The sequence below is a fragment of the Theobroma umbraticum genome, unplaced genomic scaffold (assembly GCF_002168275.2).
Source record: "Theobroma umbraticum cultivar Fairchild unplaced genomic scaffold, ASM216827v3 scaffold_31.0, whole genome shotgun sequence".
NCBI classification, from domain to species: Eukaryota; Viridiplantae; Streptophyta; class Magnoliopsida; order Malvales; family Malvaceae; genus Theobroma; species Theobroma umbraticum.
The window spans coordinates 633,043-660,072 of record NW_018397283.1 but is presented as its reverse complement, the minus strand read 5'-3'; the positions used below and the strand labels follow the sequence as shown (position 1 = coordinate 660,072).

At 36.2% G+C, this 27,030-nt stretch overlaps 7 protein-coding genes across 13 annotated transcripts; 4 read left to right on the top strand and 3 right to left on the bottom strand.

Moving 5' to 3' along the window:
- Positions 1-799: 799 nt before the first annotated feature.
- On the top strand, positions 800-2,300 carry RNS1 (ribonuclease 1). The gene is made up of 4 exons (XM_021444089.2): positions 800-1,072; positions 1,173-1,331; positions 1,655-1,853; positions 1,943-2,300. Exons 1-4 carry the CDS (start codon positions 971-973, stop codon positions 2,164-2,166), a joined length of 684 nt encoding a protein of 227 aa, XP_021299764.1. The 5' UTR covers positions 800-970; the 3' UTR covers positions 2,167-2,300.
- A 1,998-nt stretch (positions 2,301-4,298) lies between these two features.
- On the top strand, positions 4,299-6,974 carry LOC110428217 (ribonuclease 3-like). The gene is made up of 4 exons (XM_021443971.1): positions 4,299-4,516; positions 4,627-4,785; positions 6,304-6,502; positions 6,583-6,974. The coding sequence occupies exons 1-4, from the start codon at positions 4,412-4,414 to the stop codon at positions 6,804-6,806; spliced, it is 687 nt and encodes a 228-aa protein (XP_021299646.1). The 5' UTR covers positions 4,299-4,411; the 3' UTR covers positions 6,807-6,974.
- Positions 6,975-9,897: 2,923 nt separating this feature from the next.
- Positions 9,898-16,082, top strand: GALT1 (galactosyltransferase1). 4 transcript variants are annotated; one of them, XM_021443964.1, is made up of 10 exons: positions 9,898-10,051; positions 11,142-11,248; positions 11,335-11,508; positions 11,741-12,507; positions 13,041-13,270; positions 13,366-13,647; positions 14,222-14,350; positions 14,421-14,600; positions 15,053-15,160; positions 15,327-16,082. In XM_021443964.1, the coding sequence occupies exons 3-10, from the start codon at positions 11,480-11,482 to the stop codon at positions 15,537-15,539; spliced, it is 1,938 nt and encodes a 645-aa protein (XP_021299639.1). In that variant the 5' UTR covers positions 9,898-10,051; positions 11,142-11,248; positions 11,335-11,479; the 3' UTR covers positions 15,540-16,082. The 4 variants fall into 4 exon arrangements, with proteins under 4 accessions (XP_021299639.1, XP_021299641.1, XP_021299642.1 ...); XM_021443967.2 differs by having other exon boundaries at positions 9,899-10,051; positions 11,744-12,507; XM_021443965.2 differs by having other exon boundaries at positions 9,945-10,051; positions 11,109-11,248.
- Positions 12,374-18,449, bottom strand: LOC110428219 (Ribosomal L18p/L5e family protein). Of its 4 annotated transcripts, none has more exons than XM_021443974.1 (6): positions 17,750-18,109; positions 17,457-17,639; positions 17,195-17,283; positions 16,620-16,772; positions 16,331-16,498; positions 12,374-12,489 (listed from the first exon to the last, which is right to left on the bottom strand). In XM_021443974.1, exons 1-5 carry the CDS (start codon positions 17,796-17,798, stop codon positions 16,343-16,345), a joined length of 630 nt encoding a protein of 209 aa, XP_021299649.1. In that variant the 5' UTR covers positions 17,799-18,109; the 3' UTR covers positions 12,374-12,489; positions 16,331-16,342. The 4 variants fall into 4 exon arrangements, with proteins under 4 accessions (XP_021299649.1, XP_021299650.1, XP_021299651.1 ...); XM_021443975.2 differs by lacking the exon at positions 12,374-12,489 and adding an exon at positions 18,116-18,449 and having other exon boundaries at positions 16,197-16,498; positions 17,750-17,877; XM_021443976.2 differs by lacking the exons at positions 12,374-12,489; positions 17,750-18,109 and adding an exon at positions 18,116-18,449 and having other exon boundaries at positions 16,197-16,498.
- Positions 18,450-18,691: 242 nt separating this feature from the next.
- Positions 18,692-20,105, top strand: LOC110428218 (E3 ubiquitin-protein ligase MPSR1-like). The gene is made up of 2 exons (XM_021443972.2): positions 18,692-19,599; positions 19,973-20,105. The coding sequence occupies exon 1, from the start codon at positions 18,907-18,909 to the stop codon at positions 19,588-19,590; it is 684 nt and encodes a 227-aa protein (XP_021299647.1). The 5' UTR covers positions 18,692-18,906; the 3' UTR covers positions 19,591-19,599; positions 19,973-20,105.
- Positions 19,572-22,145, bottom strand: LOC110428215 (Glucose-methanol-choline (GMC) oxidoreductase family protein). The gene is made up of 3 exons (XM_021443968.1): positions 21,645-22,145; positions 20,897-21,538; positions 19,572-20,796 (listed from the first exon to the last, which is right to left on the bottom strand). The coding sequence occupies exons 1-3, from the start codon at positions 21,754-21,756 to the stop codon at positions 19,919-19,921; spliced, it is 1,632 nt and encodes a 543-aa protein (XP_021299643.1). The 5' UTR covers positions 21,757-22,145; the 3' UTR covers positions 19,572-19,918.
- A 130-nt stretch (positions 22,146-22,275) lies between these two features.
- LOC110428216 (Homeodomain-like superfamily protein) lies at positions 22,276-26,829 on the bottom strand. Its single transcript, XM_021443969.2, has 7 exons — positions 26,471-26,829; positions 23,881-24,343; positions 23,691-23,767; positions 23,531-23,588; positions 23,355-23,430; positions 23,179-23,248; positions 22,276-23,089 (listed from the first exon to the last, which is right to left on the bottom strand). Exons 2-7 carry the CDS (start codon positions 24,011-24,013, stop codon positions 22,469-22,471), a joined length of 1,035 nt encoding a protein of 344 aa, XP_021299644.1. The 5' UTR covers positions 24,014-24,343; positions 26,471-26,829; the 3' UTR covers positions 22,276-22,468.
- Positions 26,830-27,030: the final 201 nt, after the last annotated feature.

Below are 27,030 nucleotides of genomic sequence, written 5' to 3'. Positions count from 1 at the left end.
GAATATACCTATTTACTACAATTCTAAAATACATGAATCTGTGATAATCCGTTGAATTCATTCAGCATATATACATGGTATTTCCCATGAAACTCGAGTAAATGTTCATTTATGGATTCTTTCCCCTTGGGGTTATGATCAAGTTCACAAAGGGCCTCCTCAGCCGGCCCCGGTAAGGGAAAATTTGTAGGTAAATGTGCTGGTGAAGACGAAGACAAGGAGAAGTGAAAAACCCTTACTGCATATAGTGTGAACGGTGGTCTTGTTTGATCCATGACTGACAGCAGCAACTGCTGGTGTTGATGCTGCGGAAGGAGAAAGAAAAATGGTGTACTCTCGAACTAATAATTGATTGGCAGCTTTGCCAGGACCACACAATTTTCAAAGCCTCAAATAAAATATGAACCCAAGACTTTTATTCTGACTTTGTTGATTGAGAATAATCGTGAATGTGGTAGCCTACGTGTTCCAATCATGGAAATCACGATTTTGAGTTCAAGGTCTACAGGCTAAAGGTTTTTGATTGATAATAGAAGACAGGATATGTGACGCATAACTATAAACAGGATATCGCGTAAGGTATTAAAGGAGGACAGAAAAATTTTATTGGCCAACCAGATTCTGAGAATTTGGTCAGAAGATGAGAAAACAAGGAGATGTGAGTTAAAATGGTGAGTGCATGTTTACATGCCAAAAAAGTTGTGGAATGGGGTTTAATATGAACATAGGACAGATTGAGGCATTGAGCCGACACACTCTAATCATATCAGAAATGTTACACACATAACGCAATCTTGTGCTTATTTAGGATCAGACAACAACCTCAGCATATCCGGCTCCCGATTCCTTGTCTGCAACCTTCCACTTTTGCCTATAAAAACAGGTTTATTATCAACGTTACAAACCAATCAACCATTAATTAGTTGAGAGAGAGAGAAAGCAGGCTGTGAGAGGAGGGAGAAAAAAAAAGATGAAGTCCAAGTGTTCTGTCTTGATCAATCTTTTGGTTTTACAGAACCTGGCAGTTCTTTGTGTTTCTCAGGATTTTGATTTTTTCTACCTTGTTCAACAAGTGAGTGCATGGTTTTGATTGTTTGTATCTTTTTATTTTTCTATGTTTCTTTTGATTTTCCTTTGTTCATTTCTCATTGTAATCTACTCTCTGCATGCAGTGGCCAGGATCGTTCTGTGACTCAGACAAGAGCAGCTGTTGCTACCCTACAACAGGGAAGCCTGCAGCCGATTTTGGCATTCATGGGCTTTGGCCTAACTACAACGATGGATCATACCCTCAGAATTGTGATTCTAATAATCCCTTCAATGAATCCGAGGTGCTTAAACATCCGAACAATCTTGATCTTATGATTCCAGTTTTGTCTCCCAGTGATTTGTTCGGATTATGACAGACCAAAGAGTCCAAGCCGGCCATAAGTTTATGACAGATTAGAGAACATTTAATGCATGTACAACTCATCAATCACAGAATTTAATACATATACAACTCATCAATCACAGAATAAACGTTTTGCCGTCCATTTTTTGCCATAAATTTGGCAGGAAACTTGCTAATTTGCTGCTGTTTCTTCCTTTATTATCTGATAGTTTTTTCTTTAGTGGACACAGTACATAGTCAAACCTGTTTGACAATGTGCAGATTTCGGACCTCATCAGTAGCATGAGGAAGAATTGGCCATCACTATCTTGTCCTAGCAGCAATGGAGAAAGCTTCTGGACTCATGAATGGGAGAAACATGGTACCTGCTCGGAGTCTGTCCTTGATCAACACGACTACTTCGAAACAACTCTGGGGTTAAAGCAACAAACCAAACTCCTTCAAAGTCTTCAAAGTGCAGGTAATCCATACCTTACAACATCTCCCAATTCACATTCTGCACTTTGTTCTGACAGTACTTCCTAAGAAAAACAAATGTGGGTGTGGCAGGAATTAATCCAAATGGGAAATTTTACAGCCTATCGGACATTAGAGATGCTATAAAAGAAGGAACAGGGTATACGCCATGGATAGAGTGCAATGAAGACTCATCAGGGAACAGCCAGCTTTACCAGGTGTATCTGTGCGTGGACAAATCGGGGTCAAACCTCATCGAATGCCCTGTTTTTCCTAAAGGAAAATGTGGGTCACAGATTGAATTTCCTACCTTTTAGGTTCTGATATATATCGGATTTGTATTTCTTTAAATTCCTCATTTTACTGGTTATCAACTTATCCTTGTATCTGCTAGTGCTTGGAATTTGATATCTGAAATTTCATTAATGTGAAATCTATTTAGTTTCATCAACAGCTCTCTTAATTTTAACTAAATACTACTAGCTTTGGTGATGGTTTTACAAGACTTAGTCTTCCAGTAACTTGAATGAAGAATTCGGAATGAGAAAATCAATCTGGAAATATGAACAGCATAGCAGGAAAATTGCTAATATCCTTATTCTCTCCAGGCATTAGTTTGATAAGGATGCAGTTATTTATACAATATTAGTAGACAATGCTCAAGCAGCAATTATAATGAAAAAGAGAAACTGCACAACTCTAATTTAATTCCACACGTAAATTGATCCACCCTTCTGCAATCCTCCTAGCAGTATCAAGAAAAACAAAAAATGATGTGATAGCCTTACAGCTGGAACAAATCCAGCGTTGTTCATTAGTTTCATACAGCTTGGAGAGCATTAAAGACGCTGTCAATGAAGGAAACTGGGTACAGTTAGGGTAGATAAACTAGAGAGTATCAAATCAGATTAATCAGGGAAACAGCCAGCTTTACTAGGATTGAGTTTATTTCCTTAAGGAGGGGAAAGAACAAAATGTTTATCAGTATCATAAATCAGACGTTTGATTCCATTTTGGGTCCATCCTGCCTGCATTTCTTTGTTTTTGGTCAGTTTATTTAGGCAAATTCTATTTCGAGAAACAAAGGACAAGGTTAAAGATATAGGAAGCTTTCAGGCAGTTAGAGTTAGGCAAGGGTAGGTAGAGGCTATGTTACCCTGGAAAAGTGCCTTCTTCTATACCTGTCTAACATAATGTGAACATTTATCAACTCTTTTTCTCCTTTTCCTTTTATGCAATTACTAGAATAATTATTTCTTCTTCTTCTTCTATCACACCTTATTTTCATGTTAGACATAGAATTCATCGAAACAAAGTTTTTAAAGAGCCAACAAAAGAGTCAAGGACCGTATGAATTCATTAGTTCTCAAATGAATAAATTAGATAAATGATGTAAAATTATGAAAGAGACACCAAATAAGATATTAAAAAAAACTATTGACGGGAAGAAATAAAAAGAGTCACCATTTATTATTGGTAATGTTAGGCATACAATGGAGAGGACGGTGGCTTGAGTTTGGACCTGAGAAGCAAACAAGTGAAAAAACATGGATTGTCATGTAGATCAATGACAACAATGCAAGCAAAGGGATCAGCTAGCCTTTTAGAGCTCAAAATCAGGGGTAATATAGTTCCAGAGCTGGCACGGTATTTGGACCTTGCTTCCTTGGTCTAGTTTACGCAATTATTGGCAATTATGTGTAATATTTTTCTTTAAGCCAAGTATTCCATTTGCTTCATGAACTTCTACAAGCAAAAATATAAAGAGAGCATGCGCGACAAGATAAAGCAAGGTCCAATAACCATCTAAGTAGAAGTAAAATAATCACCATTACGAGGTCTATAAGGCTCTTTGGTGATTGGTACATACAGTTTCTCAATGTGAACTTATCCAAGAGAGAAACAAGAAAAACAAAATAATATAAAAGGGGAGTAATGGCATAATAATGCCAATTTATTTTCTCTTGGCCTTGACAGGCCAAGTGTATGTGTTATCAGACTGTTGACTTGCACGCAATGGGACTACCACCCTTGAATTATTTCGTCCAAACCAACAAACTAAGCACCAAAACAACAACCTAATAACACAAGACTGAAGCCTTTTAGCACTTACCATTTCTTGCACATCAATCCAAAATGCTAAATCCTGATAGGTAGATTGCTGAGGTTCTTTTCTCATGGATTAGTGCTTAATTTATTAACAAAAAGAGCGGCTTCCTGGCCAAGACCAGATCAGGGAAACATATCAAAATCAGAATGGGAAAAGGGCAAAAACAAAGACCTGGAAGAAGAGCCATCGTGCAAAAAAAAAAAAGGGCTGAAGATAAGTTTAAAACAAGCAAGCAATGCATTAAAGTAATATACATTGACAAGCATATGCTGTCTTGTAAATTCTTCTGTCCTAAACCTACCCTTTTTGGCCTATAAATTCAATCTACCAGCAAACACTTTCAATTTCATTCTTAACTCCAAAGCTAACCGTTACAAAGTTGTTGTCTATTACTTGTGTGTGTGTGTGAGAAAGAGAGAAACAAAAAGATCAGCAAGAACATCCCAAGAAAGATGAAACCCAACTCATGTTCAATCTTTATCAAGCTTTTGGTACTGCAATATCTATCAGTTCTTTGTGTTTCACAAGATTTTGATTTCTTCTACTTCGTTCAGCAGGTAAGTGATGGTTTCAATTTGTTTGCAATGGGATATCAATATTTTCCTTTGTTCAAATTCTTGAATTTTTCGTCAAGCTCATGTTTTTGGATATTGGGATCATCATGCAGTGGCCTGGAGCTTATTGTGATACGAAACAACATAGTTGTTGCTACCCCAAGACAGGAAAGCCTGCAGCCGATTTTGGCATCCATGGACTTTGGCCTAACTACAAGGACGGGGGCTACCCTTCCAATTGTGATCCCGATAGTCGTTTCGACAAATCTGAGGTATATTAGTGTTAAATTTTTAGAACGAATATTTAATTTTAAATCAATTCATAAAACGTAGAGAGTTAAAATATTCATAATTTAATTATTACGAAACTTTTATCATCATTTTGTAATTAAATCGAAGAAAGTGATGGAAGTTTAATCTAGAAACAATGTGAGCACTTGAAAAATACAAAAAAGCTATAAATGGATATCACAACTAAAAAACAACGCATGTAGTGTTGTATAGAAGAAGGAAGATTTTGTGTGTGCAAAAGCAAAAGTGTTGCTTCTTTTCTCTCTTTTTCTTGGGTGGTTTAAAGGATTTTCATTTATTAACACCAAAGCTAGAAAACTTTGTAAGGGTTAAGTTTTGACGTTGTCATTATCAAAAATTAAAACACATTAATTGAGGTTGGGTAGAAATTTAAATAATTAACATTATGATTAATAATATGATTATGACAAAAATTAATAGTAAAAATCTTCATTGGTCAATTGCTTTCAGATTTAAGTGGAATTATCTATTTGATTAAGACCAAAATTACAATTACAAAATTGAAAAAAAATATAAATTCAAGTTTACGAATATATCTATTTGTATCATTGATTCAATGAAAAATCATGGAATCAATTCAATATCTAACTCTTTATCTCATTGATTTTATCCGTATTTTCCTTGCGTTGAATAATCATTACATTAAATAACAAGTTGCTAACTAATTTAATCCTCATTTATTATATATAAATATAGTAGATGGGGTGTTAAAGATTCTTATAACCCTACAAAAAAATCAAAATTTTTCGTTAGAAAAAGTTAAATTTTCATAAAAAATATTATCAATAATTGATGAAATTCTATTGAAAAATTTTAATCAATTCTCTTCAACCAAATATTTTTTCGGTCAAAGAAATAATCTTTTGTAATGAAAAAAAGAGAAAATTTCACATATTAATTACATATTATTCACTGATAAAAAAAGTTTCCGAACCAAATTCTCATTCTCATTTAGCTTTTGGTAGGATATAAAGGAAAGACTTCGCCTTTAAGTTTTAAGAGCAATTTTAGGCACCCACTTGCTCAAGAAATTGAGAAAAAGAGCAAGAATTCTGTTTCAAATCTACTTGGAGGGAAAAAATGTGAACCCCAGGCTTGATTGATGTAAGAAAAGAATCTTCTTTGTTAGTTTTCTCTAGTGGGGGAGATTTGTGCATGCATGCCCACCGGCCTTGGGTGGTGCAAGTGGTCTTTATGCTGCAATGAGATCATTACCATGTAATATAAGTTAAGCTTCAGATCTGCAAACGATGATGATATCAGATTAGATTAACGTTTAAGACACGAGACAACAGCTATAAATACGCATTTGGTCAGCTTCCATGTTGCTTGGGACCACCGACCCTGTCATGTTTCACCACGAGGAAGCAGCACGTTTTCGACTTTGGATTGAACTGTTCTTGCTTCGATTTGGTCAAATGTCTTTCGTTGCTTTAAAGAATACTGCTTACTGTTTAAATCACCCCATTTCTTCACAGATTTCAGACCTGATTGGCGCCCTGGAAAAGGAATGGCCGACCCTTTCCTGTCCTAGCAACGATGGAACCAAGTTCTGGACACATGAATGGGTAAAACATGGGACATGCTCAGATTCTGAGCTTGACCAACGTGAGTACTTCCAAGCAGCTCTCAAATTGAAACAGAAGGCTAACCTCCTCCAAGCCCTGACAAATGCAGGTACAGGCTTGATATCAGAGACATCCAGGAGCTTTGGAAACAATTCATGAGGCTGTTTCTAACAATGGTTTGTGTTGCAGGAATCAAACCAAACGATAAATTCTATGAATTGCAGGACATCGAGGATGCTATAAAAGAAGCTGTTGGCTTTACTCCTGGCATAGAATGCAACACTGATTCATCCCGGAACAGCCAGCTTTATCAGATTTACTTGTGTGTGGACACTTCAGGGTCAGATTTCATCAAATGCCCTTTACTACCAAGGTCTAGATGTGGTTCAAGCATCCAGTTTCCCAAGTTTTAGTCTTATCAATCCCATTTTTCTTTAACTAATTTATTCAGCAATTTATTTCCATCCAGCTTGTTGGCAATAAAAGGGTAGTGCCCAATTGTGGAAAGGTTTTTTTTTTCAGGTTAATTAGCATAATTTTTAACTGGGAAATACAAAAGAAAACTGTTGTCTTCTTCTTCATCATCATCGTCTTCTTTCTTCTTTTTCTGCTCCCCAGCAGAGTCAGATACAACACAAAGAAACTGTCACTCCTCAATACCGAGTCAAGATACGGCCATATTACCTTGAGACCAAATCTTAAAGTAATACGAAGCCTTTCCTTTCGTCATATTGATAGTCATAATAATAATTCTGTTCCAATATATTTGTATAATTAATGATTAAGATCCGACTAAAGTCTTCAAGAAAAATAAATAAACATCTAAAAACTTAAATATCCATTACACTTAATATCCATTTCAAAGTAGATAACAATGTCTAGACACTAAGATAGACTTCTCAATTTATTCTCTTAATTCCCATGATCTTAAGGTTGTTATCTTTAATTATTTACAAAATATAATAAAAGAATGAATAAACCACGGCTCAGCAAATATTGTCACAGACACCATGTCAGATCAAGCATTGTTTTCAGTATAACATATAGATCATTTAAAGGCATTTCATTAAATCATGCTTGCAAACAGTTAAAGAATCATTATATACAAAAATGGATAACATCATGAGTTTTTAAATCATCGATCATCATATATTATTTTTGAAATATCATTCTAACAAATCATAGATTCAATCCTTCAAACTCATAAACTTTCATCATCTTATTTACTGTTGCTATTATATTCCGTGATAAGGGTCATATCAACTAATCATTTTTCTGATCGTTATTCATTATTATATCCCGTTACCAAGGTCGTTTGTTAACTATTATATCCCTGTTAGCAGGGCTGTAGAACTAGTTTTGGTGTCGATTATCCCACTTATCAGGGACTATTCGTAGGTCTTAAAACATTCGTTAAAGATGATCAAGGTTTCCTTTCGTTCATAAATTGATATTCGTCACATAAATTAACCAAAGCATTCATAGAACAATGTTCGTCATATGTATAACTCAAATCATTTGAAAATCCAATTTTCCATCATATAAGTAAACCAAATCATTCATAAATCAATATTCATCATATTATTAAGCTCAAAACAAAAAAAATAATCATATGTTTGACCCTATTTTCAATACACTAAAATAATGAAATAAGATATTTAATTTCAAGTTGCCTTGTAATAATGGATCCAAACGTGGCCTTCGAATGCTTATTCTTCAAGTTGTTTTTGAAAATCCCCAAATCTTACACCAACATATATAATTTTAGATTTTTTTCACAAAAATGATTGTTTGTGTTTAAATAATATATTTATATTAACCCTAACGATATTTTAATAACTTCAGTATAAGAAAGCAATTTAGGCCCAATTATTTGTAAGGGCCTATCAGTTTTTGTTTTGTTAATACTTCAGCCCAAATATTATTTGGGCTGGGGTGTACCAGAAACAGTTGCAAAACGTGATGGAACATCTACAAATCAACCTAAACGACAAAAGACCTGCTGTCTTGTACTGAATGATCATCCTGAAGTTTATAAAATAATCTCTGTTCTTGGCAGACTCCCAAGTTTTGACAAAGTCTAATTAAGTAACTATAAATCACCAATCTCTAGAATTTGGCATATTAAACAATAGAAGGAAATTAGACTACTTCATTGAGTAATAGTTTTACTATTTCAAATTTTATCCAAACCCAATTATAAAATATTTTAATTTTACTTAATTAAATCAAATAATTATATAAAATATCCTGATATAAAGTATTTAATGAGATCTCTTATAAATTTCGTACCTAACTTGAAGCAGCTCTCAAATTGAGAAAACGAAAAAAAAATTGTAATTATAACAAGTTTGGCTGGGGAATATATGGGTTCCAGGAATCAAACCAGATGACAGTGTATTTTCATGTTAGAAGAGGTACCAAATAGTTGAGATGCCAATCCCACCATCTTGATTTACAAATTGGGGACCAAAGGAAGTGGTGATTGATTCGATTCCTTGCAATGTTAACTCCATCATTAAATCCTTAACGAGAATTGAAAAAACGTCAAATTAAACGTCAATTAATAATTTATACATATAATATATTATCTTACAAGTATTCTTAATTAAATGTGCTCGTCACTTACATCATAAGTTACGTAGATAAAAATTATCAATAAATATCGAATATGATGATAATTAATTTTTTGTAAAAATTACAGTTTTGTCTGCGATGATAAGCTAAATATTAGGTATTAAAGTTGTTTTTGGGCATTGAAGCCTAATTAAAGAAAGTGAAAGACCAGAAACATGTGGAAGTAATAATATTTGGTACTGTCCAACATACAGAGAGGGTAGACTATTCCTTTCACATTGATTAAGCTACCTCCTTACGTTATTAAATTCCTCAATCCTTGTTTACATTTCACGCTATTTTATTCTCCTATGATTACCATTGAACGCCTTGACAGACCCCTCTCCTCTTTTCTTTACTGCCTCTACTTTCTTCCTTTTTTTCCTAATTTTATTTTAAAAGTAAAATTTATTTTTAAAAAATCAATTTAATTATAATAAAAAATTAATAATTATCAAATTTAATGCCGATGAATATAAGCATACCATATGTATGTCGTATGAACAGCAAATGTTAGTCAATAATAGATCTGATATTTTTTTAATTTTTTATTGAGATTAAGGATTTGTTTAGGTAAAAATTTATTTTTGTATAATAATAAAAATATTTTAATTTTATTTTAAAAAAAGAAAAAGGAAAAAAATGGAAAAAGACAGGAAAGAGAAACAGTATGCGGTACAATTTTATCTAGTCCAACGACGGCGGGACACGTAACGGATCAGCCGACAAAATGCCACGTGGTTCTCTAGCATTAGTCTTTCTGGTCAAGGTCGAATCGGCCGACCCCAGTAAAAAGGCCAGTAGCGACTGACCTAGAAAGTAAGAAAAATAAAATAAAAAAGAAAAATAATTTTTTTTTTTTTTTACAAAAAAGGCAAGTCAACAACACAAATCTCTGTTGTTTATTTTACTTTGAAGGCCAGGAAAACGGTTTTATTTCCCACCGTTGCGCTCAAACGACTTGGGAGCTCGGAAAAGAAAGACCAAAACGACAGAGATCCGAACGCTTTCTCTCTCTCTCCGAATTCTCTTCTCTTCTCCGGTAAGTTTCCGTCGCCGACTTGACTGGAACCGGTTTTTCTTCATCTTTGCTTAAAAAGTTCTTTCTGTTTTTTTTTTGAAATTTTTAAATTTAGAAATGTTTTGGTTTTAGTTTTTTTTTCTCAATTTTTTTGCTTTTAGTTTTGGCATTTTGATTGTTTTAAGTTTGGATTTAGTGCAATGCGCCTGGATCTGTCTAGAAACTGCTTTGCTTTTGGTCTGCTGAAATTCTTTTTATTTTAGTTTGGTTTCCGAGAAAAGTTGAAGTCATTAGGAAGCTGATGGAAGATTTTGAATCTTGATTTTTATTTTTGATTTTCTTCTTTTTGAAGATTTGAAGTTTTGAAGTTTTAAGCTCATCTTAATTAAGGTAAGGTAGTAATCAAGCTAAGTTCCAGTGAGGAAAAGATCATGTTGAATTAGAGATTTAACTAACCGTAAATTCGGGATTTATTTCTATTTAAATTTTCTTTCTTTCCCTACATTTTCTCGCCTACCAATCAGAGTTGTAATGATTTTTCAACTGTTTTCTTTTTTTTTTTCTCTTTCCGCCTGCCTTAGCGAATTCTATAGTCAGATACAGCAATGACATTTCCTGCACTATAAGCAAAAGATTTTTTATTGAATTGGTGATTTTTTTTTAAGGAATTTGCTGCAAAGTGTGAAGGATAAGCTGTTTGTTTTTTATTTTGTGGTCCCTACCACCATAGCATTGGTCAACTGACTTGTTTTCTCATAAGCTTTAGTTCTGCCTGCTTGCTACAGGTGTCTTCTAGTTTTATCCAGTTATACTACAGAATTTTAAATGGATAAAATTCCTTGTCTGTTTGAGTCAACAAAAGATATAATATGATCTTTGAAAGAGTTAATCTAACAACTCCCTACAAATTGAGTAATTGGGATGACACAGCTTGATGCATTTGACTCATGCATCTTGGTCAGCTACGGCACCTCTTGCTAATTTATTCTTGTGTGCTTCACAAACGATTTTCTTGTAGTGTTCTGTAAATTTTAAGGGTGATACTGATGTATTTTGAGTTGTATGGCACTTGCCTAAGGATGAACTTGGTAATTGGTGTCGCTTATCACAGTTGATTAGGGTGGTGGCAAACAGCAAAAGTAGATATCCTGGTTTGCATTTTCGTTTGCTTCTTTGCCTGGAGTTGTGTGCGTGATATGTTGGACTGTTTTTCTCTTGGTTAGTATTATGAATATTTTACTTATTTCAGTGGAAAATTTTGATTCCTTTTCTAATGGACTAATTTGCTTCAAATTCTGTCACAGCATGATAGTCTTATGCCAGATGCATGACAAAGAATCTTTGAGGAAATTGCTGCATGGTTACAGAACCCTTGAATTTTTGTGCATCAAGCCAGAAGGTCATGCTTGCAAATTTTGGTAGTTGGCTCAGCCAGACAGCAGGTTGAGAATGAAGGCTGATACCCTCCATCTGAAAAGGTAAAATGAGCCTTCAACATTTAATTTTAGGCTGTTGACGGTCTGTTGTAACTCTTAAGTGCAAACCACTATATGTCCTCTTCTTTGGCAACTTGACTTTATTGAATTGCCTACCATTAGAACTTTATAAATCAATTTAAATAGTGATTAACAGTTAGTGGCACATGGTTTCTTTAAATTTGATCATTATGAGAATAAGTTGCATAGCTTTTTGATGGGATTGTGTAATCAGCAGAATGAAGAAATGGTACGGTGGTGCTTTAGTTGCATCCCTATTTATGTTGCTGGTCCTGAGATACGGTGTCATGAAAAATGCTGTTGAAGAAAGCTACTTGACAAATCCCTTCTCCTCCAATGGAACCAATCCACTTGAATGGGTGCGTTTTACGGGTCCGCCTGCAGTTCAAAATCCAGAGACTGCTTCTCAAGTGATTTCCATTGATACCATAGCCATCAGTCTCTTTGCTCAGAGGAACCTCTCCAAGGGAGAGCAAGAATCTTTGCTCACTTGGGATTTGTTGAAGAACTTAATTAACCATTCTCAAGCTTTGCCAAATGGAGTAGAGGCTATCAAGGAAGCTGGAAGTGCATGGAATAGCCTGATGGCTTTGATTGAAGCGGAAAAACTTGGTTATACTGATGATAATTCAACTAGGAAAACAAAAGAGAAGCAGTGTCCCCATTTTCTTAATAAAGTGAATGCAACAGAATCAGATAAAAGTCATTATAAATTGAGAGTTCCATGTGGCCTCACTCAAGGTTCTTCCATTACAATCATTGGTATTCCAAACGGTCTTCTTGGTAATTTTCGCATTGACTTAACAGGGGAAGCACTTCCAGGGGAGCCTGATCCACCAATAATTTTGCATTACAATGTTAGGCTCCATGGGGATAAGGTAACTGAGGACCCTGTAATTGTCCAAAACACTTGGACTATAGCTCATGATTGGGGTGAAGAGGAGCGTTGTCCACCACCTACTCCTGACAAGAATAAAAAAGGTAGAAAGACTTCTCACATCTTTTTGGTTTGTTTAGTGCGAAAGGAATTAGAATCTATCTTGGTAGCTTGTGTTATATTAAATTAAGGTCTGTATACCACTTTTACATTTTACAGTCCTTAGGTTGATATATACATTTTCTTCATATTGAAGGACTCTTTTGACCTGTTCAATATCAATCATGCAATTTTGCCATCTGCTTTCGATAACACATTAATAGAGACTAAATAGTTCCTCAAAATAGAAGTTTCTTCAACCTATTGATGACATCATTAGGCTTTGTCTCCCTAGAAACTCTATTGCATACTGAAGTCATCAACAGCTAGCTGTCCTAGCTTCAGCAACAGAAATGCTTGACCTTCATTAGGTGCTGTGGATGACAATATTTCAACTTCATGTAAATTTCTAATTGCTTCCCCTTCTTCTTCTTCTCTTTTTTTTTTATTAACTTGTTTGCATCCATGAGGCGTGTGCTACTGCTTCTATTTTTATGTTCTTTTTTTGTGAGGTAACTCTAGTAGTTTCTTTTTGCAGTGGATGAGTTGGACCAGTGTAACAAGTTGGTGGGTAAAGATAATAACAGGACGGTTAGCATGCATTCCCATGGTTCAAGGAGGTCCTCAATGGGGCTGGAAGGGATTAAATCTAGAAGATATTTTCCTTTTAAGCAAGGTTCACTTTTCGTTGCAACTCTTAGAGTAGGATCAGAGGGAATACAGATGACAGTTGATGGAAAGCACGTGACATCCTTTGCTTATCGAGAAGTAATTTCTGTCATCTTCCTTCTACTTAACAGAATTTGTTAAATAATTAATAGTTTCAATGAACTTAATTGCTTATTGGCTGCTTTTATGTTCAGACATTGGAGCCATGGCTTGTTAGTGAGGTCAGAATTTTTGGAGACATAAAATTAATTTCTGTCCTGGCTAGTGGTTTACCCACTTCAGAGGATTCAGATCATACAGTTGATCTAGAAGAACTGAAATCAGTTGCTCTCTCCCATCAAAGACCAGTGGAGCTCTTTATTGGTGTTTTCTCTACCGCCAACAATTTTAAACGAAGAATGGCTGTGAGAAGAACATGGATGCAGTATCCTGAAGTTCGATCTGGGACAGTTGCAGTGCGCTTTTTTGTTGGTTTGGTATGGTTTCCAAGTGAATTCTCTCATACAGAATTGCTATAATTTTGATGCTTGGTAGTTGTAGTTCTACCATAGAAAAGGAATAACCATTATCTTCCAGCAATACATGATTTTGATGCCACAAATGCTACACTTCAATAATAAATGGTCCTTAATTCATGTTTTCAAGCCATTGTTACACCACTAAATTGCTTATGATTTTGTGCCAGCAGTAGTACATGCTGTTAGAGGTCCCAGTGCTGGGGGCAATATTCATTATGTTTCTCTGTTTTTGGTCATTGTTGTACCAATAGGTTGCTTATGATGCTCTACGGTAGTACAAGTTGCTTCAGCACTAATACAGCATTTATTTGTACTCATATCAGACACCTAAGTACTGTCATATGCTCATTGTTCAGCTGCAATGGGCACCAATCTTAGCTTTTTAAATATAAATAGTTAGACACCTGAAAGTTTCAGTGCTAAATTCTGTAGTTGTATCTCTCTTGGAACTCTTGTCGAGTTTCTGGTTTTAAGTCCTATAGTTATGTAAGCCTCTCACAGAATTACTTACCAAGTTGGAGATGTTCTGCAGCATAAAAACCAAATAGTGAATGAGGAACTCTGGAATGAGGCACAGACATATGGAGACATACAGCTGATGCCTTTTGTTGATTACTACAGCCTGATCACCTGGAAAACTTTGGCCATTTGCACCTTTGGGGTAAAATCTTGTCCCTTTCTTTGAATAAGGAAAATTGTTCCTTTCCTTATTGAATTCCTCTCTTCAACAGACAGAAGTTGTTTCTGCAAAGTTTGTCATGAAAACAGATGACGATGCATTTGTTCGTGTGGATGAAGTACTTGCTTCGTTAAGCAGGATAGATGTGACTCATGGATTGCTTTATGGACTCATTAACTCAGATTCCCAGCCTCATCGCAGTACAGAAAGCAAGTGGTTTATTAGCCCTGAGGTATTTCGCTGAATTTGCTCAAATGGTTTCAGCAATGCTGACTTGCCACAATGTCATTGTTAATTGGAAATGATTTTTATGAGCAATAATTGGAAAAAAAACTGCGTTAGCTTTTCTTAATTTGGATTAGCTCCATCTTGTGTTTGTTCAATCAATTTTTATTGTGTCTTGCAATCATGGTCATAAAGCCAACATTCATTATGATCACAATAAAGAAAGAGAAAGCAAGATCTGCTGCATAATAATCCTCTCACCTTTATGGTAAGGGTGTTAGAGGGGCCCCTCAAACTCAAGTTAAAGTAATACGAACATTTAGTTTGTTTGTAGTGTTGTTGTAGGCTGCACAGGTATTCCATTCATTGTTATCGATAAATCACCATTATTTAACTGTAAGGGGATAAAAATTGTCTTCTGCTTCTTAATATCTTCTCCCAATGCTGTGTTCAATGAAGGAATGGTCTGAAGATAGGTACCCTCCTTGGGCACATGGTCCCGGTTATGTGGTGTCCCACGACATAGCAGAGGCTGTTTATAAGAGGTTCAATGAGGGGCGTTTAAAGGTACATTGAAAATATTACTTGTCTTTCTTTTTCTTAGTTTTGTTTTGGAATATGCAACTTACATTCACTGTTAAAAATATAGAAGCATGGTAATTGGAATAGGATTTGTTCATTCCTTCCCTTGTGTCAATAATTCTCTATATTAAATAAATGTCTTGTCTAGCAGATGTTTAAGCTAGAAGATGTGGCAATGGGTATTTGGATCGCTGACATGAAGAAAGAAGGTTTAGAAGTTAGGTATGAGAAGGAAGAGAGGATCTTTAATGAGGGTTGCAAGGACGGTTATGTTATTGCCCATTATCAAGGTCCAAGAGAGATGATGTGTTTGTGGCAGAAACTCCAGGAGACTAAAAGAGCTAGATGTTGTGGTGATCCATAAGTATAGGCTGACACTTGAGGATTTGGCAATCAAATATCAACAGTCACGTTTCATAACCAGCACTTTCCCGGGTGCTAACTTTAACATGACGAGAGAAAGGAATCAGTCCTTGCTGATCTGATTGATCTGGTTGGAGCAAATTCAGACAAAAGGAGAGGTATTTTTATCTTCTTTTTTTCCTTTTATTTCTTATAAACTTTTTTAACTATAGGTGGATGGGGTTAGTAATTGTTGTTGTATAATTAGCAATATTTTTGTAGCGCATACATGTTTAGTTGAGAAAAACTGAAATTCTTGCCAGAAATGGTAGACCGATGCCTTGTATAGGGAATAGCTATAGTGGTAGGAAATTGCAGGGTTTACCCAAGTCTGATCTGATGTACACTCCACTCTTCTCTTTTGACACTGTTCTATGTGTTCCTATTGTATTTTGTCTCAGGGTATTATGCTGGTCAGCCAAATATCAGCTGTGCCAGAATTTTTGTTTATGATAAATATAGCAAATTTTGACATTCATTACAAGTAGCAATGTTGCTTCGACTATTGCATTTGTCTATGTGTATGATTTCGTGGCCTTTCAGATTGTTCTTTTCGATGAAAGGTAATCAGATATAAGTTGTTTAAACTTAACTGATAAGGATATCATAGAACAGCAAAGGCAATCGACTTCACCAAGATAAATACAATATGTGCTAACAGTTGACAAATCTTGCAAAAGGTAAGCTCAGTTTTCTACATTTGAGAAACATTGCTTGATTACTGATATCACTAACAAGAGTTTAACAGAAAACCTGGATTCATTTCTACCGCGGCAAGAACCCATGCTGAGCTACTGCAATCTCGAAGGCTTGCATTCTTTCGCCACGGGCAAATCCATTGCGATCATAATATGATATTTCGTTTATGTTAAGATCAACACAAGCTTTGACAAGCTCTTCGCCAACACGTTTAGCAGCTTCCTGAAAAATACAAGAGGAAACAGAAATATACTTGTAAGCCCCAGACAGTGATCTAAGGCCCAGATTTCTCTCCGTAAGTACGAAGTTTCAAATCTCCAAAAACCTTATGAGAGTTACTTACAATGGTGGTGCAAGGGGGATCGTCGCGAATAGATTTCTGCAAGGTGCTTCCGTAAAATAAACACTTCTTGTTTTTGTCATCCACCAACATAGCATATAACTGCTTGTCTGAACAGAATACTGACAGTCTTGGTCTTCTAGGGTTGCCATTAAACTAGCAATAACATTGGAAATATAATGACTCTGATAAGCACGCAAAAAAACTCATGAAATTCGTTTCAAGAAACATAGACAATGATTCAACGAACTTTATTGGGCCTTGAATGAATTATAAAAGAATAAATACTATCGCCACTCAAACCTAAACACCATTGACCTAATAATGTTTTGGATTTAAATTACATAATCCTCAAAACTTGTGGATACCTACACTAGACTCGCATATAGTATTTTATCAATCATAACAATTCAGACTTACATCACATGATTCTTAAAAATTTAAACTTAAGTTACTAATAGTGATGGACTTGAATGATAATATAAGTCTTAACAATTACATTTATATCCGATGCAAAACGAGATATCACAAATAGACATGTCCTAACCATTGCATCTTAATAGGAAAAAAAGGCATACCTTCTTTCGCATTCTTCTGTTCCTAATTTTTGCGCTTTCTGTTCTAGTATTTGCCTTTGCTTCAACGACTAAAGTCTTCACAAAAAGATCTATGCACAAATCACTTGATTTTACATTCAACCCAGAACTCGAAAATGCATGCAAAAATTAGAAATGATAATCCATGCTTGCAGAACATTGACTGAACCACATGTCCAGATCATCAGACCCAGATGAAGAAACAATAGTAACATAATTAAGGGGGAATTTTGTTTGAACTTACTTCTGTTCTGTAAGGGAAGGAAGTTTAAACATTTTGAATTGGAACCAAAAACATCACAAGTCTTGAACTGTAGTGCAGGAGCATTTGCCAAAGCCATTCTTTTTAGGTCTTGAATCGTGTCAGTCCCCCAGAAGCAAACAAGAACCTGATAGATACCTGATTGACTAACATTACCCAGCTCACCTGCAAATATAACTGAATCATGTCATGAAAAAGGTGACGTAAATCCCATTCTTATCAGTTCTTGAAACATGTCAGTTCCCCAGGAGCTAACAAGAAACTGAGTTGAAAACCTGATAGACTTATAATCACCCAGCTCAGCTGCAAGTATAACTGAATCATGTTATGGACAAGGTGACAAAAATCCCATTGAGGAATTTTTGACCAACAAGGTTACTGCAGGTTGCATCACGTGTTTCAGCTACACATTTCCACAAACAATTAGAGTTCATGAAAACATTTTACTAAACCAGTAAAGGTATAAACTTTCAACTCAGTTTATGTAGCTTCAAGAAACAAATTCCTGACAATGATTATGCAATGAGAAGGTTCCTTCTTGCACCGAAAGAAGAAAAAACCCTCCAATTATGGCTTGAAAAACCACTTTTTTAAAGCAATTGACTTTGGTTTTGTGCTGAAAATGAGCCTCCTTTTCTTACCTTACTCTCAAAGGCTTATTAGCATACAACCATCATTTCTTTGACACTAACCCCAATCATGTGGTAGCACACAATAATTTAATTACCAATAATTTATGATATTCATGCAAGTACAAATTTAAGGCTAAACTATTGAACGGGTCAAAGTAAAACAAAACAAAGAAAAGTTTAGGAAACTCTATAATCAATGTGCCAAACCAATAGCTTAAAATCTGGATCATTCACGAAGAATCTTTTATAATTTCTGAAAAGCAAAACTTTATTGCAGGCTCAATTGGGAAAGCGTCAAAATTGCTTCGCAAACACAAAAACTGTCCTTTTGTCAAAGGGGAAATAACAAAGAGAAGGTGGACAACCAGACAAATGGCACAGAGACATAGTTTGGTATCAGCACATACAGTTGCATCGACATCTGCTCCCTCCTATAAAAATATCTTCTCTCAACTGAAAATGACTCGTCTTTGTTAGGTGAGAAGAGATAAACATCATTGAAAAAAAAACAATTTAATATCATCAGAGTCATCAACTGACAATTCACTCAACATGTCTTGTAAGAGAAATATTGAAACAATATTTGCATAATCAACATTCCAGATCCTTCTACAGCCTTTACCAATCTCAGTTCTGTGGGCTCCCGACGCCACTGCCACCAACATCCTTATTATATCTCCCAGACCAATCTCTTCTGTTTCATTCATTGATTTATTGGACTGGACGGGTCTTTTTTGCTTTCTTCAAGGTCTTTACTTCCTCCAAAGCTTCTCCTTTTGTCCGGAAACTCTAAAGTTTCCATGGCTTCTGAAACAGAAGCACCTGAAATTTCTTCTTTGTTTGAAAGGTTGTTGAGGCACAGGGACCTCTATTTGTTTCTACCTTTTGTCTTGGGATTCTCCAGCAACAACTCTAACAATAATGTTTCAAGAGAAAACCCTGAAGACCCAGATCAAGAATCACCCCTTGAAACAACTTCCCAGCGTGAAAGAATAATCCTTATAAATCCATTCACTCAAGGCATGGTGGTGATTGATGGAGCTTCAAATTTGGAAGCTTTGCTACGAAGCTGGGTAAACAAGGATGGCCAGCCACCTGCTTCAAAGACATCCATAGAGGCCATGCCAAGTGTGGAAATTGGTGAAAGTGAAGATGGAGAGTGTGTGGTTTGCTTGGAAGAGTGGAGGCCTGGTGAGGTGGCAAAGGAGATGCCCTGTAAGCACAAGTTTCATGGAGAGTGTATAGAAAAGTGGCTTGGGATTCATGGGTCTTGCCCTATTTGCAGGTACAACATGCCTGTTGATGAACAAGAGATGGGCAACAAGAGAGATGAGGAAAGGAGAAGATTTGGGAGGGAGGTTTGGGTTAGTTTTTCTTTTAATAGTGATAGGAGAAGTGGAGATTCTAATCAAGTTCCTTCAACTGATTCTAATGATGTCTCCTCTTTAAGTCCTAGGCCTGATGATCATGAAATGGAGGGTTAGAAGAATTGTGTAAGATTTTTTTTTTTTTAATATTTTTGTGTTGCCATTCATTTCAGTTTTCTCTTATTTTTTTCATCTTTGTGGGAAAATCATGTACATAGAGACACTTGTCTTTTCCTAAGATATGCTGATGAGTATCAATAAATTATTTTTATCAGTACAATCCCATACAAATTTGTTCTCACATAGATTCTACTTTCTTGCATCTAAGAATTATCCAGGGAAAAAATGTGATTCAAGGTGATTGTGTAATAAAAGAAGTAAGCATGATAATTAATTTTATTTAGCTAAGTATGCATTTGTTGTCAGTAGTACAAATATAGAATTATTAAGGGCTTTGTTGAGTACTGAATGAAGAAGAAAAATTTTCCCTTTCTCTCAGGATTTTAATCCCCTGATATCTTCCTAGCATTAAGAGGGTCGCCATTGGATTTGTGCCTGGTGATTCCAGGAAAGTTGAGCCATCCACAACTCTCAATCCCTTAACTCCATAAACCTTGTAGTCATCGTCCACAACCGACCCAACGGTGCAACCCCCATGGTAGTGGAAGTAGGTCTTCACATTCTCTTTGCAGAATTTTCTTTGCTCATCGGTGCTAGCCATCAAGTTATTTTGATGTTTAACACCAAGGTAAAAGGTAACTGATTGAGACTTTGCTACTCGTTCAAGCAAACTTACCATGTTTGCACAGTCCTCCAAGTCCTTTTCTTCTGCAAGATAGTTGAATTTCACTGAAGGGTTTTGCCTAGGGTCAGTGCTATTTAGTGTAAGCTTCCCTTCTGATACTGGAAAAGCAATCTTGGCAGCTATTGGCATTCTTGTTGCGTTGAAGCTAGTAGGTATAATTCCTCCTTCAACTATGTACTTGAAGTCTTTTGCAATCCCTGTAACTTGAGGGGGCTCTGGTTGCCGACTTTGTGGATCTGTGTCTACCAAAACAGCAATGCAAGGGTTATCTTTCATTCCTTTTCCAACTCCTTTCAAGCTTAGAACATGTGGGATGTTGAAGTTCTTGAGGTGTTTATGGGGTCCAATACCACTTAATAATAGGATTTGGGGGCTACCTAATGCCCCAGCTGACAAAATCACATCGCCTGATGAAGTAGAATTCTTTGGTTGATTGAGATAGGCTTCATATGTTTGATCTGTGCTGCCATCACTCTTTATGAACCTTATGCCATGGACTGCTGTCGTACTTGCATTGCCTGCACATATTTAAAAGAGTCAGATATATGCAATAGTTGAAGGTAGTGATAGCCCTATATCTATGTTGAGAGAGCTGTTACCCATCTAATTTTCCCCTACCATTGCTATGGAAGATGATGCTTTTCACTGTTGCATTCAAAAGAACTACTATGTTTTTGGGATTTGCTGCCTTTAGCAGGTCAGCTGAGGTGTGTCTTGTGCCCCATATATCGAATATACTTCCACCAATCTTTGTTCCCTCAATGTGTTCTAAGCTAAATCCATTGTAAGGTAGAATTCCAGCTTCAAGAAGGGCAAATTCAACAACAGTCTGCCATGGTGTCAACTCAGGTGTGGAGACTATTCTAGATTCCACCCATGCATAAGCATCCTTAACTAACTCCTCATCCCAGCCGACACTGTTGACAAAATCCTTGCTAGCTCGACTGTAAAACCCGCCATTTATTGCTGAAGATCCTCCAAGTACTCTTCCTCTGCAGTTCCTAACACCGTCGGCAGATATGAAGTCTTGTGCAACTGATGAAAATTCATCTGTCTGAATCAATGAGAAACCATAAAACCTCTTATCCAACACCAAGGGATTGCCATAAGGTGATCCGCCTCGTTCTACCAACAGCACTGAGAATTTCTCGGACAGGGTTGCTGCCAGAGGGCAGCCAGCAGTGCCTCCACCTACAACAATGTAATCAAAGGATTTACCTCCGACTTCTTTCACATCTGAGGTCACATAAGGAAGTTCTCCTACAATGAAGAAAGTTAATAACATTATCAATGTTTAAGCCTTTTAAGGCTTCCAAAAATGGAAATGGTGATAGTAAAAGAAACACCTCTTCGGGCAGTGGCATACCTTGAGGCTCTGAGGGATAACACAAAGACATGTCAATAAGCAGAAAGATAAAGGCTTTGAGAAGCCTGTGGCTTCCAATGGTTCTTTGAAACCAAGTTTTTGATGCTTCCATTTCTTAGCTCTGGCTTAAGAAGGATTAGTGGATAATTTATATTAAGCGTGTCCGGGCTCCATAATCATTTGAGTCTCTCGGGCCTAACGGTATAAATTGATGGAAGTTGATTGGCACTATGAGCATGGTTTGCCTAATGATTTGCTCTTGTTTTGTTGGAAACTTGCAAAATGATTCTGCGGCTATGATGATTTCTGCTCCTTCAAGTTTTGTTTAGCCATTTGCTTTTTCTCTTTCAATATGAAACATTAAATGAAAAAATGAAAAAAGAAGGGCTTAAAGTACCGTTGCCTGACTATCTGTCAACAAATATAATGAACACTTCCAAGAAGTTACATGATTCATGGTAACTTGCTGATCACTAGTAGCCATATTCCCTGGAAGACACTGTTGATTGACTTGATCATCAGAAATTTGAGTCTTGGAACCAACTTCAACCAATTTTAGCAGGGACCTTTGCTATTAGCATCAGTCAGTTTCGAAAGTTAGAAAGAAAGAGAAAGGATAAAGGAAGAGTCGTATCTACAAAATATACATTATACCTTCTTTTGATATCAATATTTCTTTCAAAAGTTCTTGGAGTTCGATACATATAACAATATACATAGTTTATGAACAAAAGATTGGTTCTAAACAATCAAGTTTGCAGCTTAGACTAGATTACTGACAGCCACCAAGGATAAAGGTTCCAAACCATGCCCATTTAGCTGATCTATTCCCTGCAGTTCAAGTCTATTGCTTTTGGACCCAATTCAATGTCACTCTGGCATTGGCTGTTGAGATCAAATGATCCCAACAATCCAGACTTTCTTAACCAATGACCAGTTTCCTCCTCAGGAAGTTCTAATCTTTTAGCTAGTGGTTGCTCAACGCATGTACGATCAGAAATGTTACTCCCACTTCTTTTCTTTCCTTTAGCTTGATTGCTTGAACCACCTATCAATGGCTTCTTTTCTGGGTGACTGTCCATTAAGGAAAGTTCAACAGAAGCATTAGACTTCGGAGTGCTAATGTTGTCATTTTTTGGTGGCTCCTCATCCTTTCGGCCAGAGCTCTCAGAAGACGTCAATGAGCTCTCCATGGAACATATAGTACCTCTCATTGGCTTTCTTTCTATTTTTAAGCTTGAACCTCCTCCTTCTGTCAATTCTGAGAATGAAGAACTTGTGCAGCCGGTGTTAACCAGTGAGACTAGTTGAGAGAGCTGAGCCTTAGCAAGTTCCACACCAACAGAAGAGGAGCTATACCCAGCCAGTGTTTCTTGTGCTTTTTTTAATACTGATTGTAAGTACTTTCCTTGAGCTTCAATTCTTAGCTGTAAATGTCTCTGGACCTGAAAATGGAGAAATAGCCTGATTGATATGCATTGATGCACCAACACAAAAGAAGCTTTAAAATTAGGATCCTTTTAACAGGCCATACCTCAATCTGTTCATGAAGTTTTCTCTGCACCTCCATCTGCATTTGGAGAGCCTGAGCAATCTGCAAGCTTCTGATGAACACAACAATTAGAAAGTCAATACAATCTGTTTTATTAGCATTTTCACCCAAATATTAAACAAAAGAAAAAAGATATAGGATCCATGTGTAACTATTACTCATTCATCTGCTTGTGAGTTTCATCACTTATATCACTATGGAAATCCCCATTACTGCTCTGTATCTCTCTGTAATCTGTATCACGAGAATAAAAAGGAAAGAGAAAAAGATTATATTGTGGTTAAAACCCAATATAAGAATTTAAATGCAACAAGCAATGAGTTCTTAATCTCACCATCTTGTTTATTGCTAAGGCAGATTTCTGTTTGTTGGCTTTTCCCCAGCCTGTATTTCTGCTAGAGTAAAATACAGTTAAAGCTTGTTTTATTTTTTTATTTTTTCTATTTGGTTAGAGTAGAGAAAGTTGATACAATTACATAGTGAAGAGTAATTGCCTGTAAATGGCTTTTAAGATGATACAAAGTGAGTCCAGAAATTCCCATGACCCTCATCAGACTCTTGGGTGTTGCTTCTGTCGACAAATAAAACACAAAGAAACATGAAAAAATGTTAACATATACTAATAACAATATGATTAAGATGAAAATGATCATGATTATGTTTTATTTAAATGTATTACTTAACTGTCTGCCCCTCCAAGTTGATTGACAGCTTCAACAAATCTTTGATGAAGTTCAGGAGTCCACTTCAGCCTAGGCTTTGCATCAGTTGACAGAACCAAACTCATGTTTTGATTTTGCAAATTTTGCAGACCCATGTTTTTCTGTGTTGTGTAAGAGAGACAGGCAGAGAAGTGAAACTCATGTGGGTTTTGATCCCCTCTTTTTTCCTTTTTTTTCTTGAGCTATGAGGCAGCTGTAGTTCTCTTTATAATTTTGGAGTTGTTGGGCTGTCCTATGATCTCACTCCATATCTGGAAACATAGGTGGGGTTGTATTGGGGAGGGAATATATGCCATGAGCTGTGGCTCCTCCTTTCTCTCTTCTCCCATTTCAAACTAACTTTTTCTTTTATTTTTTTTCCTTTTATTTTTTTTAAAAATTTCTTCTTTCTTCTTTGACTTGAAAGGAGGGGTTGGAGAGAATCTCTGATGCAGCAAAAACAGAGAAAGCAACACAGTTCAATTTTGAGTCTCAAAAGGAGAGAAAAGAGGAAAAGTGCATGGTTTGTTTTTATCTTGCTGTTTTCCCATTCCCCCCCTCCCTTCACACTTCAGGCACAACACATTTCTCTTCTCTCTCTCTCTCTCTCTCTCTCTCTCTCTCTCTCTCTCCCTGCTTGATTCCCTTGCTGAGTTAGGTAGCCCCACCATGATGAATAATGGATGCAACTTTCCTAACACTATGAGGTAGTGAGAAAAACTAAATTGACAGGGAAGGCTAGAATGGATACTTATTTCCTTTAGGTGACTGAAAGGGAAAACCAAATATCTCTTTCTATAATTTTTCTTTCCTTTCATTTATTTTTAAATTTTCTTTTTGAGGAGGGTGTGGTGTGACTGGCAGATTCTTTTTGTTCTTTGTATAGATGAAGGAATCAAAGAATCTAATATTAGATTTTTGGACCCAGCTGACTCTATTTTGCTTATAAAGAAAGTACTCTAGAAAAAGTGTATCAAATCAGGCCATCTTGTAGATAACAGAAACACAACTAGGGTGTGAAAACAACCCCATACTATAAATTCTTTCCCTGGAAATTGAACCAAAAGGAGACACTATTCTGTAAGGTTATCCCATTACAGGAGAATCTCAGGTCCCTGGTCTTTTTATACAGACTGTCATTAAGGCAGACAGCTTGACATACTGACTCTATTTGCAACTTGAGTTTTTACCTCATCAAGAGATCTATCAATACCATGCAAGTGGCATCGGAAGTAAAATTCAATATTATCAGATCAGGTGTAGGCCAGGCACACAGACATAATAACTTCTTGACAAAATCTTTTGGGACAGAGTAGTTTTCTGTATTGTGTGTTGATTGGTTTAATCCCCACCCAATGTTTTGAACCCTGTCCAAAAATTTTTGCATCAGGTTTTTGCTTGCTTTCCTGATGATGATGATGATAAGCTCAAACAAAAAGGTGGGAAAAGGCTTATTCCAAGTGACTGCACAAGATGCAACTTCAGCAGAGCTGAAGTTTACCCTCAGGTTGTGGTAAGCTAAAAAATAAACCAGAAATTTTAGACAAGGATTCCACAATCATTAACACAATGGCTAAACTTGAATCAGGGTATCCTGGAGTGGTGGTTCAAAGGAATAGAGCTGCCATCCCATGGCACATGTCACACGAGAGGAGACGAAATCAAACCCTCCCCTTTTCTTATCTCTGGCAAATGCAAACACAATGAAATGACAAAAAGCTCCACATAGTTTATCGATGCACACTTTCTCTTAGTATGAAAGCAATCAACAGGACTCATTCTGCTAAAAGTCCTATAAAGAAACATGTTCCCAAAGAGATTGTTAGCTTTAAATCTTTGATCCATATCCAAGCAGACTTGAAGGAAAGAAATTCCATGCAAAGAAAAAGGGAAGCCACAATGGCCAACAACAAATCATAAAAGTCAATTGAATCAGATTAATCTTTCAGATTTCTTGGGCTGCGGTCAAGAGTTAAAATTACTCGGAATCAAAACCCAATAATTGAACCTCCAAAGTATTGCCATCTAAGTGCCATACATTCAGTTGGTCTGCTAAATTGATAAACCATTTTCCAGGATTCAAAGGTTAAGGAAGATTAGATGCCAAGTGTTATTTAAATCAGGCAACTAGGCTGCTTCAATTAATTAAAGAAGTGAGAGGATATGTACAACGTTTTCTCCAGGATTTGCTTGAATACATGCCTTTACCAATGAAAAGATCCCAAGCGGTTGACTTACTACAATTTTAATATACTGTTAGTTGGATACAAATCAGTAAGCATAGAGTGGAAGGTCCACTGATCAGATTGTTACTGTCATCCTTCTGCTCAACAAAAGAAATTTAACAATGAAATCAAAATGGTGGACCAACGAGTGGTGGGGTCCATCTTCACACCAAAGAAGGGTTCTTCCTAAGCAAGCATCAGCTTCTTCCCTCTGGAACTATAATTCCTAAGTGGCAAGCTCATAGTTCATATTCAAAAGAAAGGAATAAAAATTTATCAGACAGGTTTTTATGATATGTGGCCCGAATGTTTGAAAAACAAGGAAAGATAGAAGAGTTATTGAAGTACCTTTCTCTTTAACCAGCTGCTGTACTTGAACCTCCTTTCTTGCTTTAATATATTCCATAACAAGTAAAGGAGATTCTGGGATGATGCCAGCCGGCCCCCTGGTATTTTTAGGTCAGTAGCAGAAGGTCCAGTGAATCAAAAGTCACACAAACAAAGGTGCTCTCATCAATTATTATTCTTTTAAGGGACCCATCAGAAGAGATCTGATAAATCCTAAAGCATGGAAGAAGATGAGAAGAATGTGGCCTCTGGAATCTAGAAAAGAGAAACAAAAGGAACTAGTCGCCATCCAACTAAAGAATAATGGAAAATTTTTCAGCTGAAATATTATGTCAAGGACAGTATCGCAAACCTGAAAATGATGTTAGCAATATGTCACAGATCAAATTTATCCTCTCCCCATATGAGCTGGGGTGATTGATTATAGTCTTTTATGACGAGAAAATAACAAGCATGAAACATCACATGTTCAAATGACAGTTGAATGTTGTTCCCAACATATCAATCAGTAAATTGCATCAGTAAAGCAAAGGAGAGAAACAAAAAAAAAAAGAAAAAGA